Source organism: Drosophila virilis, chromosome 2, assembly GCF_030788295.1.
Source record: "Drosophila virilis strain 15010-1051.87 chromosome 2, Dvir_AGI_RSII-ME, whole genome shotgun sequence".
Classification (NCBI taxonomy): domain Eukaryota; kingdom Metazoa; phylum Arthropoda; class Insecta; order Diptera; family Drosophilidae; genus Drosophila; species Drosophila virilis.
The window spans coordinates 29,140,378-29,156,175 of NC_091544.1; the positions used below are offsets into that span (position 1 = coordinate 29,140,378).

The 15,798-nt window shown below is 38.5% G+C and overlaps 1 protein-coding gene across 1 annotated transcript; it reads right to left on the reverse strand.

The window, feature by feature from the left end:
- Positions 1 to 512: 512 nt before the first annotated feature.
- On the reverse strand, positions 513 to 13,266 carry Csk (C-terminal Src kinase). The gene is made up of 9 exons (XM_002056287.4): positions 12,361 to 13,266; positions 4,077 to 4,756; positions 2,465 to 3,204; positions 2,064 to 2,283; positions 1,726 to 1,994; positions 1,496 to 1,657; positions 1,237 to 1,432; positions 775 to 861; positions 513 to 710 (listed from the first exon to the last, which is right to left on the reverse strand). Exons 1-9 carry the CDS (start codon positions 13,217 to 13,219, stop codon positions 534 to 536), a joined length of 3,390 nt encoding a protein of 1,129 aa, XP_002056323.2. The 5' UTR covers positions 13,220 to 13,266; the 3' UTR covers positions 513 to 533.
- Between the last annotated feature and the right edge of the window lie 2,532 nt (positions 13,267 to 15,798).

Here is a 15,798-nt window from a genome sequence, read left to right on the forward strand (position 1 = left end):
AGTTGGGGGCGCCAAACAATATAAATATCGAGCCTACAGTTAACACAAATATATATATATAATTTTGTAATAGTAATAGTAAACTACACAACGCTGCATATGTGTTTATATGTTTATGTAATGTACGTATGTATGTATGTAATTATGTATATATATGTATATGTATATATCGTTATATTGTAGTTATAGATCGTTAGCTGGGGCGCAACTCACTAACATTGCTTGATTGTGTTGGGTTTTCTTCGCTTAAGCTTACAAAAAACTTATCGCATAAATTATGTATGTAAATAAATTGTTGTAAATTAGTTATATACGTCTATATATATATAAATATATATATATATATATATATATATATATATATATTATTGGTACGAAAAATTGTTGCGTTCAGTGTCAGTGTGTAAATGAAGCTTTCGTTCTGCCATTGGCGGTTCTCCTTTCCTTTATCCAGCCCTCAAACTAAAGACGTTCTAAACATAAATTTCCATTAGCTATTGGAATTGTTTTCAGTTGTTGTTGGCGTGAACTTCTCACGCCGTGGCATTATTTAGCTGCTGCAGCTTCACTTTCAGCTCCGCAAATGTTGGCCGCTTCGCTGGATTCAAATCCCACGCCTGACGCATCATTTCATAGATTTCCGGTGGGCAACCCTCTGGCGCTTCCATTTTGTAGCCAACCTCTACGTGTTTTACCACATCCGCAAGTGGCTAAAAAGTGGGTCGGAAGAGTTTTTTACCAGTTAAATTGATATATGTATCTTAAAGTACTTACAATTCGGGGATAGGGCACACGTCCAAAGGAGTAGATTTCCCACAGTAGTATGCCAAAACTCCACATATCCGATTTGTTAGAGAAGCGCTGGAGAAGAAATAATTACGAAATATTAGTTTACATTTTTTGAAAAATAATTAAATAAAATGAATCAACATATTTCCATATATTTCTAGCGTTTATGCGGTCTTCTGTAAATTCCACGCTTAACAGCTGCTAAGTCTTAACATATAACTGTAATTTAAAGCAACACCCGCTTTTCAAACACAGAAGTTTGCTTTAATAAAAGCTACATTATAAAGCTAACATTACACACAAATGTTAGAGCTTGCCACAGCTAACAGCTGTTAAGTATGTAATAGACATCTTAATAAATGCGCGACAAAGCCAATTAAAAATGTGGGGCTTAATGGAAAAAAAACCCAAAATGTTTTTTTAAATAAAGTATTGAAGTTAACTTACGCCATTCTTGAGTGCCTCGGGCGCTGTCCATTTGATGGGCAGCTTGCCAACATCGAGATTGTAGCATTCTTCGCGTGCCAGACCAAAGTCAGATACTTTGGCCACACAGTCCTCCGAGATGAGCACATTACGTGCAGCTAAATCGCGATGCACAACTTTTTTGGCCTCCAGATACTCCATGCCAGAGGCGGTGTCGCTGCAAGCGCCAAAAATAGAGAATATAAAAAGGAGATCAATGACAATATATGTGGGAGCTTACAAGGCGAAATTGATTTGATCCTTTTTGGTTATGTGCTGTCGTCCACGCGAACGCAAATAATCAACCAGCGATCCTTTGCTCATGTATTCCGTAACTAAGTAGAGATGCTTGCTGGTAAAAACGAGGCCAATGAACTTGACCAGATTCTCATGCTCCAGCGTGCTGGAAACACCAAAGCAAGCATAGATTAATTGAAAGTGCTTCTCTTGGAGTTTTTTTTTGTCACTTACGTCATGACCGACGCCTCAGCGAGAAACTTTTGCACAGCTCCCTCATCTTTGAGCATCTTGACGGCGACCTTCTCGTTGCGCAATATGCCCAGCATGACGTCGCCAAACTCGCCCTTGCCAATGCTCTCCCGCAGCTGCAGCTCCGCTTCGGGTATTACCCAGCCCTTGTCGACAAACTCTTTGGAGTTGATGCAAAACTCTTGTTTACCCAACTTGGGCAAACATTTAATGAGCTGCGTGCATAGACCATCCGCATCCGCTTCATAGTGCTAAAGGAGCATACAAAAAAAAATTGGATATAAATGAAGTTTTCGATTGCAAAATTTGCCCGAACTTACTGCTACAAGTTGTCCCAGATTCTCAAAGTATTCCTCGTCGTCGATGGTTAACTTATTCTCCAGATATTTGACACGATAATGCTCCACCTTGCCCTGAAAGCAAACGCACAGCGTATAATCACCGGGAAAATTAGTCGATTCGCGCACTAGGAACAGGCCATCCTCGCGCGGCTGCAGCAAATGCTCCGCCTCGTCGCGCGTTATGCTGCCATGAAACCAGCTGTGGAGCAGAAGAACAAACAAAAGGAAATGAGAGCTGGTGGCAATTGGAAGTTGAGAGGATCTTTTGAAGGTAAGATATATCATTTATTTAGCACACAATCAAATCGATTTCTATAGATTTAATAAATAAATTCGTTTTTCATATCTGAAATGTTGCTCAACTTCGGCTTTCAACTTACGGCATTGCATTCAGCTTAACTTCACATTTGCGCAACTGATGTTGCTGCGGTGCACCTGTGGGCGATAGCGATGCATGATTCATGGCCGTTGTGGAGCCACTTGTCCACTTGTCCAAGCTGCCGCCGTTTAAATCGAAGCTGTGCAGTGATGTGGACATGCCTGTGGTGTTGCTGCTGCTAGTGTTGCTGCTGGTGTTGTTGTTGCCGCTGCTGCTGCCGCTGTTGGCAACTGTTGGCTGTGTGGACTGCAGCAACATGTTGTTGCTGCCGCTGTTGCTGCCATTGCCGCCGGTGAGGGCTAAGCTTTTTGGCGGCAATGCGCCCACCGGCGCATGCAGTGTTAGCGAGGAGGACATTAGATTATTGCTGGAAGCGCAGTTCGCCAGCAGCTGCATATGCTGCTGCTGCTGTTGCTGTGTGACGGCGGCAACAGCTGCTGCGGTTACGGACGCTGCTGCTGCTGCTGCCTGCTCAACCTGGGCATGTGTTCCTGTTGCTATTGGCGCGGGCGCAAATGTTGACAATATGTTGTGCTGTTGTTGTTGTTGTTGCTGCTGCTGCTGCTGCTGCTGCTGGTGTATTGTCGTCGTCTGCTGCTGCTGTTGCGTCTGGTTGGGCGATTTTGGCGAATGATTGTTGATTAAATTATGACTATTTAATGCATGCGATGACAGATGCAATGACGCCGCCGCCGACGCTGCTGATGCTGCCGCTGATGCTGCTGCTGCTGGTGTTGGGTGCTGCAACAAAATGAGGTAAGTTTTTTTTCGGTCGCGTAATTTTTATCTGCTTGGAAATGGTTTATGAGCCTGTTTAATAATGATTTTATTGGAGCTCAGTTACTAAATTAATTAGTTCATTTTTATCTCTTTGATGAGCTATCATTATTTATTATCTACTTATAAATTAGATAAGATTGCGCACATGACGTGGGCCGAAAACTTACATAGAAACTAATGAGCATTATTTTAAAAAATTAGCGCAAAGTTGTGTAAAATGTTTTTTTGTTAGTAGAGCTTTAAAGGTAAGCACAGTCAGTTGGTTGACCTTTAATTTATCTAGAGCTAGATTGCATTTTAAATTCTTAAAGTCTGAGCAGTTGTCGGAGCTTTAAGCTTTACGTGAAGTTAATGGAAGAGCTTTGAGTAACATTGTACGGCGACGCTAGGATTTAGCCTGCTTTTAAATATAATTGTTTCGTGCTTTACTTGCTGCTACTTGTTCGAACTTTGAGTAATTGAGGCTTTAATATTTGTGTTAGTACTCACAATAGTGTTGCTTAAATTATAACTTGCTTCAGAGTGAGAGGACAAGTTTAACAAATTGGTAGATCTTTAGTTTATGGACACTTAGACTGCATCCTAAAGCCTCCACTTAGTAATTGTCGCAGCATTAAGCATTAAATTTAGTTAATGGAAGATCTTCAAGAGCTTCAAGCTTTGAGTAATTCAAACTTTAATGTTTTCGTTACTATTCACAATTAAGTTGATTAAATTATTACTTGTTTTAAAGTGAGAGAACAAGAGTATCTGATTGCAAAAGTAACTCAATTCAAGAGCAACTGCCTGTGGGGCTTAACAACGATTTGTTTCAACTTCATGATAAAACATACCACATTGTTTTCGCGATGATGATGATGATGCGGTGGTATGCTCGGCGGCATAATATGTGGCTGGGATTGGCTCAACTGTTGCTGATGTAGCAGCGTTGTGGCACCAACGCCCACACCGACGCCGACGCCGACACCAACACCGACCCCGACACCGACAACACCCATGGAATTGGGCTGTGGAGCGGGTCGTTTATTGTGGCGAAGCGGTGCAGTTGGCGGCATTTGATGCCCGGTAGCCTGCAGATACCATGGATCGCCAGCTGTGCCGCCGGTTGCAGCTGACGCGTTGACCGATGGCTGCGAGAAGCCGCGATGATGACCAACGACCGTTGTTTGTCCGTTTTGTGTGGCGGTCGCGTGGCTGTTCATATCCTCGACCTTGCAGCTGGTGACGCTCCTGTCACCTGCTGTTGGCGTTACGTTTCCGGTTTGTGCTCTTGCAGTTGCTGTTTTTGTTGATATTGGCGGCTTTGCAGCCGCAGCTGATGTTGTTGTCTGTGTTTTTTGCGGCTGTTGCGGCTGTTGGTGCTGCTGTTTGTGCCTCAACTGACCCTGTTTGATTTCCACGGTTATCAGCTCACCCTCCCCGGCTGCTTTGGTCGTCGTCCTTGGCTTTGCTATCTTTGACTGGCTATTGCGTGTTTGTATGTCCTTAGTCTTTGTTTCGCTTGCTTCTTCGTCTGCGTAAAAAGTAAATGTTATTTAGTCAATTGTTAAACTCTTGGCACACTCGCCTTAATCTAATCACAACAAAACACACACACACACACATACACTCGCAGCACATGCTGTTAGTTAACTGCCATTGTAAACTAATCTTTGACCGAGTATGGCACACACAAAGGCAAATATTCTCGCGGAATATGAATTGTTTGCTCAGCTCATTAAATATTCATATATCACATTAAATATTCAACTGCTCGGGCATTACTCATAGATTCGCTAATAGGATTTCAAGTTCAAATTCATATTTAAATGCAAACCCAGTTGAAATTTCGAGGCATTCAAATGCAATTAACATGGGCAACTGCTTTACCCCTGTCTGGCAACGCCCTGTCAGCCTGTGTATCTAATTTCACAGATCTGGCTAAGTACATATTATTTTTGCTACTGTTTTCGGAAAGTTCCATTGTTTCGTGTAGCTGTCAAATGATTGTTAGTTGACAAGCGTTTGCTCCAGCTGCTTAAAGCTAATGTTAATACAGCCTGTCAACGTCTGATCGATGCCAGGTGGCAACACTGCAGTTCAATATACTAAACAAATATCTCACAGATTTGCAAATACAAGAACAATTTGTTGTCCCAAAAGAAAATTTACCAGTTGGATAAGCTGCCTATTAATTAAAAAAAAGACTGAATTGGCAAATAAAAGTGAGAGCGTTTGGCTGGTAAAGTGGCTGGTAAAATTAAGAGAAATATTTAGATACATTTTAACTTAACAAGCTTTTAGGTTTTATACGATTTTTTCTTAAAGGTTATTTGTCTTTACTTTTAGGCACGCATTAAATGTTTTGCTATAAATGCTTCCAATCTGTTTTACGGCATGTTATCAATGCTGCAACAACTTTACAAGTGTTTATCAGTGAATGCACGGAACAAGTTATAACAATTTGAATGGCAATCGTATTGCATATTTAGCTAATCCCATGCACGTTTATTTAATCAGCGAACTTAACTTAAAAAGTCAGCAACAATTACGCAAAACCATGTTGATATAGCGCAAACAAATACTTATATCTGTGCATATGTATTTCACATGTATTTCTTATATATTATGTACAATGGTAAATGTTGATTGTTGGTCAACGTAAATGACGGAACTTTAACCGCATGTTAATCAAGTGAGCGCTAAAAAATAAAAGGAATACACGACGCAGTGGCAACGCCCACGCAATGACAAGACAAGAGAGAGAAAGAGAGAACGAGAGAGAGAGAGATGGTGAGTTTTTGGCAAATGTAAAACATTGACATGTGACATGCATAATTAAAACTTTTACTGCGCAATTCCAGGAGTAGTTTCGGCTACTGTAATTTTATTTGTAATACCCTAGAGTCACAGGTAGTTGCAATAGAGTTACTTTGGCTGTGCATAAAAGTTAAAAAATGGAATTGTGAGCTTATAGCTTAAAGCTTTATGAAAATTTATATTAATATCTTTAGTTTAGTTTATTTAGTTTGATACTTAGTTAAAGTTTGGGACAAGTTTAACAGGCTCAAAGGAAATTTAGTTTGTCAACAAGTTAAAGCTATGGAACATTTAAAGGGAACAACAATATTTAGTTTGACAAGTTAAAATTGGGCATAACTTTGACAGGCAGATTGGAAATTTAGTTCGACAACACGTTAAAGCCAGGAAAAATATTGGCAGGTACCAGAAAAATGTAATAAGGTAAAGTTAGGGAAACAATATCGAAAGTCGTCAGATTTGGAGTTTGTAGATCTTAATTTAAAACCGGTTCGATCCGCAGTAAATGTGACTTCACTTCCTCAATTATTTTCCAAAATATTTCAGTCAAAAACAAGCAGTAAGCATATATTAACATTTTACATGAGGAATACCCTTTCGACAGAATCACATAAGCTACACAATCGATACTTGTCTTTTTAGAGAGCATCCCACTGTCAAGCATGGCAATCATTGAACCTACAATTTTTATTTCTTACCGTAAAATGCTACAAATTTAATTATGCAATGAATCAGCAGGGGTTTGTCATTAAAATTCTCAAGGCATTTAAAACTGAATTGGCGCTACAAATTCCCAGCAAGACGCAACTTGCTCACTTTTAGTTTCTGTCTCAGAACTTTATGTTGTTTTTGGTGCTAGTTCTCTGGATTCATTTGGCTCGTAATTGAGTTTTAAATTAATTTGGGTGTGTTGGCTTATTTTGTTTGGAATTGCTTAATTTTCAGATTTTATGTAAATTTCATGCGGAAACGCTTTTTGCATATTTAATGTTTGATTCAAGTCATGGTGCGAGACAGCGATTTATCGTGGGAGAATCCATCTTCAACGTGGGCTACGTTTCAATTGTGTGAAAGGTGGCAAAACAGCGACTGCTGCAGCTCCAATTGCGGGTAAAAGCCTATCAAATTAGCCGTGTGGAGTTTTGACCTTGCCCAATTCAACAACAATTCTGAACCACATCCGTTAACAACCACTAGACACATTGTACAGACAATCATGCAATTGCAATTATGCACAGTTTTATGTTTAATTTAACACGTTTATTTCAGCTGTTTCCTTTTTTTTCTTCTCTGTTTTGTAAATTAGTTTGAACATGACTTCCCAAAATTGACTGCATGCAATTCGTCATTCTTCGTCATCGTCATCGTCGGTTTCCTGATTCAAAGTCACGCCAATCGATCGATCCAATTGGCTTGTCTATAAAGCTTAATGTGAACACACTATGTTATTGACAAGAGCACGACAAATAATGTAAGCGATAAGTCGAGATCATGTTATTATTACGATAGTAATTTCCTATCGATATGTTAACATTCAAAATTTCAACTATTGGAAGTGAGATCTTTTTTTTAAGAGAGAAAAGAGAACTTCCCCAAAGCTGTTACAAAAACATTAACGTTGTGAATAAGCTCTGAGCAGGCGTATAAAAATACACTAAATAAACTTTTCACGTTTTATTTTTACTCGCTGATACCAATTTTGATATGTCAGTTCAGTTAAGCCCCTGACAATAACAATATCTGATGCGAACTTTATACTTCTTATGCCCTGCAATTAATGTCTTTATGAGGTATATTAATTTAATTAGCTTTTAGTTGACTTTTATCGTTTATCGATATCTATATGCACAGCATTTATCGATTAACAATATAAGAAGTATTTATTTTTACAATTCGCTACCCATAATATAATAATTTAGATCTTATGAAGTATCATATATAACAAGCTGTGATCAGATTTAATTGAGATAACTAATTAATTATCTAGTTGAATATTTTAATACAACGATAACTAAATATCGAATTTAGCATTCAACTCAATTAGGTTTAGAGTTTAAGCTTTCAAGTTAAGACTCGTAGGTTAATACCTAGTTGATCATTGCCTTATTTTTAAGCTTTGTTTGATTCGAGTCTTACTGTCATCCAGGCTTAAAACTAATTGATGCTTGACCTTCGGCGCCAGTCAGACTGTAGGATCTGAGTGCCCGTTGCAGTCGCTCTTTGTAATTTTACGCATTTTGATGACATGTGTGGCATGAGTCAGTCGGATATACGAACACATACATAAACAGATGCCTTACGATTCAACATTTACAAGCCACGATTCATACCAAGCAAACAAAAGTCGAGTCATTGCATGAGGCAAGTGTTGAATGTAATTACATATTTACATATGACACACGCAGCCCAGACGCACGATAACGGACGGGGGCTCTTAGACCCCACAATATCCGCTAGACATGATGACATATTTTGTGTACATATATATATAAACATGACTTCGGGTTCTCACTTTGACTTTGAAAACTAAATTTTCTATTTGCCAATCTGCACTTCACTTTTATGCAAATGTTACTCAGTTTAGCTGCCAGTTAAATGACCATTGCGTGTTATCGATTTATCGAAGCTTGCTGGCAAAGGCATTAAGTTGGCTGCGCTGCCGAAAGCACGCACGAAACGTAAACATTTATGATGATATATTGTGAGAGGCTGAAAGCTAAGAGATTGTGAAAAGCAAAGAAATACAGATCAAAACAAAAGATGATTGCCAAACAAAATAGTATTTATAATCTTTATGTTAGGCAAGCGTGTAAACAAGGTGTTAAACAAACAACAAGAATTGCCATTTATAACCTCAAAATCGAACAAAAAACGCGAGAGGTTTTTAAAACGCAATTAAATTGCCTGAAAAATGATCTTAAATATATTTATTAGCTGAACTGTCGCCTGTCAAAGCGCAAGCATCATTTAAATGCAGCTTGTGTTATTATTATTATTATTATTATTATACTTATATCTGAATTGTAAATTTTGAGCGCACAAAATAATCATTAATTTTGTCAGAGCAAAAAAAAAAAGGGTGTTTAAAAATAAAAACAATAATCTGCCGGACATAAGTGCAAACGCATCCATAAACTTGAATGATTCATTGACAATTGTTTTCTTTATTTCACTTTATTTTTTTGTCCTCTGTATAGACACACACTTTTGTAATGCACTGTTGGAAGCGTGTTGTGGGTGTTTGTAAACAGGCATGTGTATATGTGTGTATGAAATGCGCAGTATGCCAATAGGCGATTGCTTATATGGTTATATTATTGGCTTAGCTGGCGCTGTGGATGAGGTAATCCTCATTAGCTTGCGCAAATTGCCAGCCGAGCAAAGAGCTAATTAAAAACGACGTCTAAAATTTTAATTGTGCCTAAGTAATTCACGTAAACTATATGAGGAAGAGCACATTAGCGGTAAGTAATAACTAAAGAGGAGGCTTTACCATGTAGTCTTTAGAAATTATCGATGGTAATGAAGCTGTTATCGAAATTGTTGTGTTATCGATAGGCCTCAGGATTTAAGATTGAGGAACAGGGAAAGAAGGAAAGAAAGACAAAGTGGGTAAAAGAAGATAACGAAAAAGGGGAAAAGAGTTATAAAGAAAAAGGAGTAGAGTGAAGAGGGAAGGGATAGAGAAAGAGTACGTGAGAAGTAGGTGTGAGAGGAATCGAAGGTAGGTTTTTGAGAGTAAGAAATAAGCGAACATTGCAAGAGTCGAGAACTCAACATATTATAAGCGTATAGAGTTGAAAGAGGGGTGTACATAAAAAGTAAGATATATACCATAACAATAAAAGCAATAATATTTTGAGTAAGTGCCGTATAAAATAGCCATCAATGAGGACATTAAAAGCACCCTCGAGCACTTCGCAAACGTTGCTGCCAAAAAAAAAAAAAAAACCCTTAAATTATTCCACTCGAATGCCTTAACTGCACACATGTAGCTGTCCTGTCTGCCAGGCACGGGGTCAATAACAGCTAAACCAGCAAAAACAAGAAACAATTCCTATAAACGGAATGCCGACGATTAAATACCCTTGCAGACACTTAGCAGAGGGCGGTCTGTTGATATACATAGCCATAACATTATGTTAATAGAATCTTCGATAAGTGAGTGTGAGTGAGTATGTTAATCATTTATTCCTTAGATTAGGAGTATATATTTCATAAGCTTAATAGGTTCCCAGATGTGTGGCTTTATAATGCTTTTCATAGACGTAAAATATACCCTTTGCACAGAATTTCCCAAAAAAATAAACTCTAACCACAAACCGTCTCTCTCTGTCTCTTGCTCACAGTCGCTGCTGCCCACCTGTGACACAGCTAGCCATTGTAATTAGTACTTATATGGGAGTACGTATGTGTGTGTGTGTGGGTAAAGGTAGGTTTGCATGTTGCCTATAAGTTGGCTTCCTTCTTCCTGTTGTCTGCTTGCGGTTTTTGCCGCGTCCCGCTTTGCATGCAATATGTAAATTGCTGGCCAAAAAGCCAGCGGAGCAAGTCCGTCCATCCGTCAGGCATAGCCTGTCTCATCTATGTGACTGTGGCACGCCATTCATGCCATCAACACATGGGATGTGGACGCCTCTCTTGCCTCCGCTCCATTCATGTCTTTTGTTATGCCTCTCACTCAGGCACTGACAGACTAAAGTTACCTCTTTCTTTCTTTCTTTTCATTATTATTTTACACTTTCCAGCTCGAAACTGCACGAAATGATTGTCTGGTTCCCCTCCTACGGCCGATTCTCCTCCAGTAGTTGGGTTCCTTCCTTAACTCACACACAATGAGGAAGCAATACAAAAGATTCTCACGTACTTGTTACCTCTATAGGCGTTGAACTGCATATGTATGTATATAAGTACATATATATTTTCTTTCTGTTTTGTTTTTCCAAGCTCTTCCTACTAACTGTAGCATATACAATTTCCAACCCTCCCATTTGCTGTTGCCGCCGCAAGACGAGAGCTCCCTCTGGGGCATTCTGTCAGTTAGTCAGTTAGTTAGTTGGCTCAAGAAGAACATTTAATAGAATTAGCAGTTGGTCTAAAGATTAAGCTATCCCTGCTGAGCTTTAGGTTAACGATTGCCAAATTTGTAGTTCCAAGGAATAAGGAATATTTCAGCTCTAATTCTAAATACTTATTCCAAGCTGACTTTGTTATTTATATTGCGAATTTCATGTGTTTCTTTCAAGCTTTAACTGTTTTCTTGATTGCTGCAATTAGTAGGTTCTGCTTGCAATTGCTTTAACTCTTTTATTCGCCACTAAAAAAAATTATGCGTCAGCCCATGAGAAATGCATTTCCAGCTTGTTGCCATTCACTTTTGAAAAATCTCAATGAACTGCACATTTTATTTCACGCAAATGGAACGCCTTTATTATTGCCCCATTGGCGGGACAATTCTCGTACCCCCCTCGAAAGGTAACATCTTGCAATTGGACACTAACTGTTATGGTTTTGTTAAACCCAAAACCCAAGACCCAACATCAATGTCAACCGAAACAAGGCGCTGAATGTGTTGGCTCTTGTCGGGTTTCGATGTTTGTCCGATGTTAGCTGATTTACCAAGCGCAACGTTGGTAACTTTATATGCAGCACAGCACTTGCGACATTGGGCACAGGGCTGCTTGGGGTTTACATTTTGTATTTTGGTATGATATAGATATTGCTTGCGGTCCGAAATAATTTGAGTGCAAAACGCATTGCGAAAATGACAAAGGAACTGCAGAGAGGAAGACGCAAACCGCAAAGTTTAAGCAAAGCTTAAAAATATAGAAGAGCATCTTTGGAAGAAAAGTTGATTTATTCTTAAAGGTTCATGTTAAAGTTCATGTTAGTTGACTGACAGTCAGGCTGCATATCTTCTGGCAAGTTTAGGATGGATAAAACTTTAAATGATATGTTTATGCAGTTTATATGTCTAGATTTCTGCTACTATAAGTTATGTTAAATCTAATTTATAAAACTTAGATCTCCCCTCAAGCGCCGTTAACAGTTTTAAGTTAGCATATGTTAATCATCTGTTAAGTACTGATTTTATGATCATAATCTATTCAAACAGCTATAATTAGATTTGAACTTCTTTCAAATATGCCTCAATCAAAGCAATTGATTCTGTTTCAGTTTGAACATATTTCTCGCTTTTTTGGTTTTGGTCTTAATTTTGACTGTTTTTTTTTTTTGTTTCACTAATGTATTAGTTCAAATATCTATGTCATCTATGGAACTGATTGTTAAAAGATCTTTGAATTAAAGCATACTAACCAAACCAATCATCGGTGCTGATGATAGGCGGCAGGGAGCTGCTGCTGCTGTTGTTGATTTTGTTTTTATTGTGGTTGCTTCTGCTCCTGGCTGAAGCACGTTCTTTGGTGTTGCTTCTGCTGCTGCTTTCAGACTTTGGTTTATTTGCTGCTGTTGTTGTGGTTGTTGTTGTTGTTGCTGCTGCTGATTGAAATCTGCGCTGTGCATTACGCAGAAAGTTCAGCAAACGCACATCAATGGGCTGCACAGCTGTGTGCTTGCCTCTGCTGTTGGAGTTGGAGCCCGTGGCACTGCCACTGCCAGTGCTGTTGCTGCCACCACCTGTGGCCGCATATTTATCACAAAAATAAAACTCCTTGCGCTTTGGCGGCGCATAGGCAGCACTCAGGCTGCTGCACAGCTGCAGGGGTCGACGACGCGCTTTGGAAATGATTTGACCAGCAGTTGCGTGGCCGTTGATGGCGCTGCTGCAGTTATTCGATTCGCGCTGGCTCAGGCTGCTGGCGCTGCGCGTCAGGCTCTGCTTGCACCAATAGACGTCCTTGCTGCCAAAATAATAGTAACGCCTGCGCGTATCCTGCGAGCCCGCGCCAGCCGCTGCTCGATGCCTGCTGCAATTGGAGCGTGTCGATGATTTCTTGCTGCTGTTCTGGCTGCTGCCTGCGTTCTGGCTGCCGCTGCTCGTCTGCGAGTTGTCGCTCTCGTTGCTCAAACTGTTGCCAGTTGATGCTGATTGTGCTGCAGTTGTGGCTGCTACTGCTGCAGTTGCTGCTGTCGTCGCATTCGTTTGCGTGGGCGTGAGATACGAGTTGGATTGGATGAAAACGCCATCGCAGGTAATTTTGATTGTTGTCACCATGTTCCATGCGGCATTTCGTTTGCCTTTAATCACTTACTACACACATATATGTATATATATATATATATATATATATATTTTTTTTTATATACCGCATCGAACTTTAAACAAATTTGTTTGATGCGAATTTATATTTAGTTTTCGGTGGCGCAACATGTTATTAAACACTAGCCAAAATGCTGTAAAATGCCTCGAAAGCTTCCCCTGAACACTTCTCAACACTGTCTTATCACAATATGTTTTTAATTTTAAGAACTGTCCCAGAACTGCGATAAATTATCTGCATCCAGTACACTTTATGTAGCTTAAAGCTTTTAAATATATTATTTTTTTAAATCTTTTATAAAATGTGTGTTATTTTTGCTAAAATTTAAATTCAGTGTTGTGCAATTGCTGTGATAGAGTTTTAAATCCCCCTACAGAACTGTTTAACGGTATTAGAGGTCATAGCAAGCGGTTTTATTGGACAATATACAACACTGCCTTGCAAGTATTAAGCTAAAAGTTCGATTTGTTGAATACGCTAAGTAGTAACTAGTTTTGTAGGATTGTTAAAAATGCACAGGTAACTGGCTTTGCAGCATTGTTGTCACCGTCATTAATTGGCCAACAAATTAAGCTTAATCCTATAACTTAGTCCACGTCAATCGATAATTATTTATTCGATAATTAACACTGAACGCTTGTTTTTATCGATTTTATTAGCTTGGAGCGCAACAATAGACTCATGTTAAGTTAAACATTGGCAATTCAATAGCAGCACTCATTGAACTCATCATCAACATCAGCCACAATGGAGAATCTACGCTCTATACGTGCCCAAACGGCAATCGGACCTGCCTTTTGCTGAATCGAGGCTAATGCTGTGGCAAACAATGTGCACTGAAAAAATTGTTTTCTTTTGTAATAGTACTAATTAAAGTTGGTTTTTTTTTTTATAAAGCGCTTCGATTTGGTTCCGACAGCAAAAGCGGGGTTAAAAAAAAATCAATGGAGCATCGAAGCAATAAAGGAACTACAAATAATGATAATACCAGAGACAGACAACAGAAAAAGGCCAGCAAAAAAAAACAGCGCAAATGAAAAATATCTATGGAGAAAATCCAAGCGCAAAAAGAAAAAAAAATATACAGAAATAAAGTGAAACAAAAACCAGCAGCGGAAAGTGTCTTAAAGTCGAGAGCATGCTCCATATTTGTCAACTAGTCAAGACCCAAAGAGGGGCACAAGCAGGAGGCTGAGATCTATACAGCGCAGTAATAATAGTAATTGTGCTGTTGTTTGTTTGTTTGTTTGTTTTTCTTCTTTTTCCTTTTGGCAGTCAATTTGCCACTTTAACTGCAAAAAAAAAAATGTTCGGCATATAAATAAATGCCAGAAATAGCAATAGTTGCAATAGCGCTCAGTAAAGCTCTTAAAATTGCTTTTTTGTTTGTCTAGCCTTTCTTCTATTTTAGGTATTTCTTGTTGTTTTTTTTTTTTTTTTAGGTTTTTTTGGGTTGGGAAAACACGAACCAAGTCAGTTGCTTGAATTGAATTGGAATTTACGGGAATTGTGTGTAAGTAAGTAGCAATACTTTATACTATAGGTACATATATTTTGACGTGGGAATTCAGACAACGCCCATTGTTTTAGTTTCTGCTTATATATATTATTCAAGGCAGGCAGATATACCTTGGGAAAGTCCGCGAATAACCAGGTGAAATGTTACAGTTGTTCAGATGTCGACACAATGTGCAGCTAAAGTGTTTTAAAAAAAAAGTTGTACGAATTGTGATGCCTACTTCATGATGGTCTTATATGGGCGTTAATTGGTTGGGAATTATTGCAAGTGCAAGAAAGAAGTACAAATGTAGAGCTAAGAGTTACAGTAAAACGCTTTGAACAAAAAGAAAACGATGAACGATGAATAAGTTGAAGTATTCTTAGATTCATGAAACATTAAATTTCAGTTCGAATGTGTCCAAACCCCGTCGAATCCCCATTTTTACTAGTTCCAGTTAACTTATTCTCAAATTCATAAAACATCAAACTTTAGTTGGAATGTGCAAAAGTAAGTCAGTAGCTAGATATGGAAGATATAAAACTACACGACTTCAAATGAACTAGTTAACATACTCTTTAATTCCATAAACTAGTTTATTTTCAATCTCAAATGAACTAGTAAACTAAATATCTAACTACAAAAATTCAAATGAACTAGTTAAATTAACATTTAATGTAAGTACAAATGAACTAGTAAACATGATATCTAACTACAGATATTCAAATGAACTAGTTAACTTATTCTTTAATTCAATAAACTAGTTCATTTTCAAGTACAAATGAACTAGTAAACTACCGTAGTATAACTACACAAATTCAAATGAACTAGTTAATTTGAACTTAGATGCAATAAACATTAAAGTTCATTTTGAAACCAGGCTAAAAACACTAGTTCCTCTTAAGCTCAGTTGATCTGCAGATGTTTTATTTGCATTTCATGATGAACTTGATCTTCTAGTTCTACACAAGACCCACGAAAGGCAAGTTCATGACCACCCATCGTTTTAATTAGAGTTTTCACAATATACCATTT

What these genes read in the sequence shown, in the direction of transcription:
- Csk (XM_002056287.4), bottom strand. Translation starts at nt 13,219, where the DNA reads ATGGTGACAACAATCAAAATTACCTGCGATGGCGTTTTCATCCAATCC. An exon ending in CAGCACCGATGATTGGTTTG is followed by an intron (nt 4,757 to 12,360) that starts GTTAGTATGCTT and finishes CTTTTTACGCAG; the next exon opens with ACGAAGAAGCAAGCGAAACA. An exon ending in GATCAAATCAATTTCGCCTT is followed by an intron (nt 1,433 to 1,495) that starts GTAAGCTCCCAC and finishes TGGCGCTTGCAG; the next exon opens with CGACACCGCCTCTGGCATGG.